Raw genomic sequence first — 6,430 nt, 5'->3', positions numbered from 1 at the left:
AGCCACCCATCCACATGCTCGTGTATGTCTGAGTTCGCCATGGCTCGGCCAACATGTAGAGGCCCCTTTAAAGTAAATATTGTAAAAGAAAAAACATTTTTTTTAAAAATTAGGGATGGTTTTTTTTTTAACTATGTCAAGTGTTAGTATCTTTTTTAGCCCTGACGAAGCCCTGCAACGTGGGGCGAAACGTTGGCTCAATAAAAATAGTATACCCATTTACTATTTGAGTTGTTTTTTTTACCGCACCCGGACCATATTCCATTCATCTATACACACGGTCAATCAACAATCTTCCAGCAATTTCTAAATTCTTTTGACACTCAGTGTAAATGGAAAAAAACAAATTGTATTTACATCTATATATACCTGGTTAAGTTGGGCGTGGTCGATTCCCCTCTTTTTTGGCTTCAATTTCTCTTTGAAGGAGAGTAAGGTATACCACGCCTCCTCTAGTTTTGATGACTATTACTTTTGAATTAGACCGTTCAGGATTCACACATCTCTTTTACTTTTGTGACAAGTGATAGAGAGGTTACCCTAGTTGTTTATTATTGGAGGGAACATGGATTTCAAACCAAAAGTAGTTGTAACTGGGTTTGGACCTTTTTCAACTCATGTGATCAATGACAGTGGTTTGTGTGCCTACAGAATTAAAGATTCTGGTTTAGAAGACGAATTAAACATCGAAATAATCTCTGAAGTTTTAGATGTAATATATGATAAAGCATTAGATAGGGTCAGAGATCTTTGGTCACGTCATAACCCATTTGTAAGTATGCATTCCTCTAGGCGTGTGGCTTATTAGTTCATGTATTTTTCATTTATCAATAATCCTGAAAGATGTTTATTGATTTACACTTTATTTTGATTTTAAAAGTTAGTGGTCCACCTAGGAGTACATAATAAAAAGAAATGCATCACGATTGAAAAGTGTGCTCATAAGCAGGGTTATAAAGATTTTGATATAAAAAAGAAGTGCCCTGCAAATGGAATATGTCCCTATGGGAAACATCAACGCATATGTACTGAAGTAGATGTTGATAGTATTATTAAAAAATGTAATCCTAGTCAATATGATCTATGTTCATCACAAGATGCAGGATTGTAAGTATTTGTATATGTTCATAATTTTAGTTTTTATTTATTATATGGTGTGAATGTAAAAGAACATGCTAAAATGGGTTAAACAGTCTATTCTTAGAAAGTTATATTAGTATTTGTTGTTCTTTTAAACTTGAATTTAATAATTTCCCAATCCCAGTGGAATTGAGGGAGTTAACAATGATTATTGTTGAGTTTTCTTAATAAACTATACAGGAAAGATATTTTAATTTTGCTTTAAGTTTAACTAAATAACTCTGTTGATTATGTATTAAGTAATAATCAATTATTGTTGAAGTTGTTTATTTATAATTACTTATTGATTGTTTTAGGTAAAAACAAAAATAAATACTGTGCTTAGACATGAAAAAAATCTAAATTCTAATTGTATACACAATTAGAAAATGGTCAACTATTGTTGTTGGTTATAAATTGACATTATAAAGTGATTCTTAACTATGGAATTAAGGCCCTACCAAAACTGAAAAGGATCTATTGGGGATTCATTTATCTCTTTTGGGTGATCATAGCGAGGAGCAGTCACCAGCTATGATCTAATTAAATCAGTAACAATGGTGTTAGCTTATAGTCAATAGAACTTTGTGTATTCGTAAGTACACATTTATCATTCAGATGGAGTGACACTTGTGCACTGGTGCCATTAGGGTACTTATGGAGATGAATGCGGCAGTGCTGGAACAAACTGTGTTCCGGGGGACTATTGAAAGAAAGATCCAACTATGTGGAGTCTCTTTATTATATGTTACATAATGTTGTTAGCACTGGTTGTTTACCTTTAATCTACACTGTTTTGTTTTAATGACATAAATCTTAGATGGCTGCCATGTTGTTTTATCAAATTAAGAATAACCCATCCCACAGATGTTTTTCCTGATGTAGTTATATAATATTTTCTGTTTTAAATAAGCCAATGAACATCTTATATCCTTATTACTTTTGTCATGTTTTCTACCTTTTCTGAGTTATGGCTCATCAAATATATCAATCATTCATATTTTAATTATAATATCAAATTTATTTTGACTATATAATGATTGTTTTTTTAAATCATTAATATATAACTGATTATAACATATGTTCTAAACCAGTGGTTCAGAACTGGTGGTATGCAGACCACAAGTGAGCAACAGCACGAGAGTCTTTAGAATGGGCTTTGGTAGGGTCTGGAAACATATTTTTGGAGGATCTATTGTTAGAAGCTGTTGACCTATTATTTACCTACCCCGATATGCGAGTGTTAGTTTTTTAGTGGTAAATAGGCTTTGCTATCAATGTTTCTCCAAGTACTCTTTTAAGCAATTTAATTTTCAGAAATTTCTTTGGTGGGAATCTCCCTTTGCATCGAGTCGGGAATGGGGGTGCTCTGTATATGTTTAAATTTCTACTACTATTTTTATTATTATTATTTAGTTACTATATTAAAATGGTATTGACTGACATTTTTGATGGACTATAAACTCATAAAGGGTACAAGTTATGAAAAACCCTGACCTATTTCTCCTTAATTTTATGTCTACTATATTCTAACGATTAATTTATCCTGTGGTTGAAAGGAACATCTATTTAGGCCATCCATAAATATGCTTTTAAGTATGGATATAGAGGTGAGAAATCATATCTAAAAATTGGATTTAAAGAATGAAGACTGAAAATCTAGATTGTAAAGGGAAGGATATCAGGAGCATCAAATTTCTGGTAACGGAACACATTGAAATGATTGATCGGAGTTGCAGTACTTTCTATTGCCACCTTTGCTGAAAAGAGTAACCAATAAATTAGGATATTTATTCAAACATTAAGCATTGTGAAACAGCAAAGGAATGACATTTCATTAATTTTCATACCACTTGCTAATAGTTGTGCACTGAGATTTCTCTAAAAATTGTTGGTAAAAAGTCTGGCGATTGTTTTAGTAAAACTGGTGTTCTTTCAATGCTATTATTGCCATATTTTTTTCAAGTAAATCATATTTTGAAGTTATGAAAACACTAATATGGAGAGAAAACTACTGTATTTTAATAAAGTCTTAATTGATACACAAATACGTTTCCAGTTTTAGATTGAAATTTGCTTTTATTGTAAATAAATAAAACAAATAAATGTATTTTCAATGGTATTGCACTATCAATAAATTCTTTGAATTAGTTTATTTTAATATTAATTTAGGTTTTCTGTATTTTTTGTTTTATCACCAGCATAAATCAGCAGCTATTTCATTTTTTTAAGTTTAGAAGCATTTCGGTACTTGAAAATTTATTATAAATAAGAGTGTATGCATTTTACTAATCTAACAGGTAAATTTTAATGTGTTACCAAATATTAAAAATCAAGTTTTTTCTTTTACTTTAGAAGCAATGTGATATCTGTGGATAATGGTTTTGTTTGCATTTTAACCTTGAGAAAACGTACAATCAACTATTAAATCATTAGATGAGCAGTTTCATGACAAACTTACCATACACTCAAACCCTCTAAATCAAGGATGATCAACATGAAATTTACCTGATACAAGACAACGGTTATGAAGGAGCTAGAATAGAGATCTAAAATAATTTTCAAATTTCAATTTTTTTTAGAGAGGTATCATTGGCTAACCTTTACTTTCAGGACTTTATGACATTTTTATTTTACATCAAATTGTTTACAGTTGTAAATACATAAAATTAAAAAAAATGTAATCATTGAAAATATTTATTCTATCACTGTAGCCATGAGTCTACCCTGTGGGTTCAGGAGCGCACTCAGCCTCTATAAAGTAGGTACCCTTAATTGGGGGAAAATCTGGCAGTTGGGTGTGATCTTAAATCATCTCTTTGAAACCTGACCCTTCATGGGTTGTAGTGGTACAGATTTTAATTTTTTTTTTTAAAGGAATGTTTCTCATGGTATAGTGTTAAAAAAGTTGATTTGGGGATCCTAGTGTATGTTTCATAAATATTTTATGTTTAAGTGTACACCCTGTGAAAAAATTATAAATTAAATTTCCAATAATTTTTAATACATATGTTTTTTCCAGATATTTATGCGAATTTGTCTACTACACATCTCTTTCACATGATCCATCTAGGGTTATTTTTGTACATATACCTCCATACAATGAACCTGGTAATCTCCAATACAAGGTGAACGTTGTAAAGGACATTATTAAACATACCTTTCTTCATCTTTGTGAAAAGGAGAAAATAAACAAAACATGATCAGCTCAAAGTTCAAATATAAAGACAATATTTTCACATATACTTACTGTGTATAGTTGTCAGTTTTCAGCAACATTAAGTATGGAAGCATTTATGTACAAATTATAAAAGTTGTAATTTAATTGTCTTAAAACAATAGTAATAAAAAACATCCCTAAAAATTATTTTATAAAAAAATACTACATTCTTACTAGTAAAATCAGGATAAAAATGCTTCACCAATACGATCATTAAATATATAATTTGAATGTTAACAGTTATATTGGTGAAGTATTTTTCACCTGACTTTATTTGAAAGATTTTTCTTTTCCTAAAATAACAGTGCTATGCTTTAACTTTGTAAAACTAAAGAATATATTCACTGATATTATTTTATATTTTACTTAAATCTATCCCATGTGGTGATGACCTTTGTCTCTCAACCTTTACTTTTATTTAATTTTCCTGCTTTTACTTATTCATTATATTCATACATCCCTAAGGTTTAGGGTAGGGTCCATTCATATTTATAGTTAAGGGATGGGCACCAATGAGGTCAATGATGAGAGCTGCTTACTATTTTTTTATCATAAGGAATATTGTTTATTAGTATTTAATGTACAATTTAAATTTCAGTTAAATTAATATGGTTACATATTATACCAATCTCAAGTTAAATGTAAAGTAAACCTGTATATTACCATTGCTATCGCACAGTCATTGGCAGGTCTTTGTTTCCGTGAGCATTCATTCCCAATTTTCTGTTATTGTTCCATTGCTCTCTCCAAATTTTCTGAAACCAATTGTGGTACTATTTGACCATCTTAATGTTGGTCTGCATACTATTTGACATTGGTGGAAGGGCTCTAGGACTCCCTAGGAATCGCACATTTACGTATTCTGACTTGACCTACCCATCATTGGTTTAATTTTATCAATGCTATAATTTTTACATTGTTTAACAAGTTACAGATTTTATTGTTTTCGACACCATTCTGCTCTATTATTAGAAGAACTGAAGAATTGAGAACTTTTATCTTAAATTTTTTTAGTTCTTAGTCATTCTCATTTGAGTTAGTCCAGGTTTCTGAATCACAGGAAAGCATATACAGCTAAGGGCTTATTCATTTTTTTCTTTTTGAGATTAGTTTACCTGAAAGGTTTCTCATTTGCAAATGTTATTTGGCCTTTAATTTCTATTGTTATCCTTTAATGCAGATAAAACACTCACATCCTCCCTCCCCCATAAAATATCCTCCCAGCATTGGAATTTTTATGGTCTTTTTTTTGTACATGGACAAGTAATCCATCTTTGTCACTAAAAAAAGCCAAAAAAAGATTCCTTACAATTGTCCACAATTCTATGAGAAATTAAAAAATGTCATTAAGGTGAGTTAAAGTGTATATCTCTAAACTGTATGCTGTAAACAGGTAACATTATTAATAAGTCTTATAGTTTATAAAATTCTGGGGCAGGCCCAGAAATTGTCTAGTAAATCCTTTAATTTTGAAAATATAAAAATGTGTTCATACTTTTTCAGGTCTATAAATAATAATATTAAAAAGTAGGTGTTTTATGCAAACCTTAATCTGGAGGATTGGAAACTATGGAGATGGATACCCTGTGAAGGAGCAATGGTTAAGCATTACATTCCTCCACTATGCTTTGCTACTGCACCCAGGAATCCTCCTGTAAAGATGCTGGAGAGGATGGGGAAGCATACAGGATTGCGCTTTGACAATTGTAAAGCAGATGGATCAGTTGCAGTCGTTATTTTTTTTTTTAATAATTAATAAAGTACATCTTAAATGGCTTTAAACATTTATCAAACGATTTGATTAGTTCCACAGTTGATATCTTCGATTAAGGGTATAGTAGCGAGGTATAGAAGGGTTGCTGTAAAATGTGCTTCTTGCCTAGTGTTCTATTTCTTGAATCAGAGGTAAATGACCAAATCGTGTATATGTTTCTATCCCACTCAGATTTCTTTAGTTACCATTTACACCTAGGGTGGCAAATATAATTGCTTAACCAATGTTTCTTCTGAGGGTATCCATCTGGATGACCAGACTTGTTACTGTAATGACAACTGCTAACACCGTCGAAACAGAAACATCTAAAACTAGTA

The 6,430-nt window shown here is 31.0% G+C and overlaps 1 protein-coding gene across 1 annotated transcript; it reads left to right on the top strand.

The window, feature by feature from the left end:
• Positions 1-478: 478 nt before the first annotated feature.
• Positions 479-4,668, top strand: LOC106683898 (pyroglutamyl-peptidase 1). The gene is made up of 3 exons (XM_014425649.2): positions 479-772; positions 881-1,107; positions 4,142-4,668. The coding sequence occupies exons 1-3, from the start codon at positions 566-568 to the stop codon at positions 4,320-4,322; spliced, it is 615 nt and encodes a 204-aa protein (XP_014281135.1). The 5' UTR covers positions 479-565; the 3' UTR covers positions 4,323-4,668.
• Positions 4,669-6,430: the final 1,762 nt, after the last annotated feature.

Source organism: Halyomorpha halys, unplaced genomic scaffold, assembly GCF_000696795.3.
Source record: "Halyomorpha halys isolate HHAL.00 unplaced genomic scaffold, Hhal_1.1 Scaffold525.1, whole genome shotgun sequence".
Classification (NCBI taxonomy): domain Eukaryota; kingdom Metazoa; phylum Arthropoda; class Insecta; order Hemiptera; family Pentatomidae; genus Halyomorpha; species Halyomorpha halys.
The sequence above is the reverse complement of the archived record's forward strand: the minus strand, read 5'-3'. Positions and strand labels throughout refer to the sequence as shown.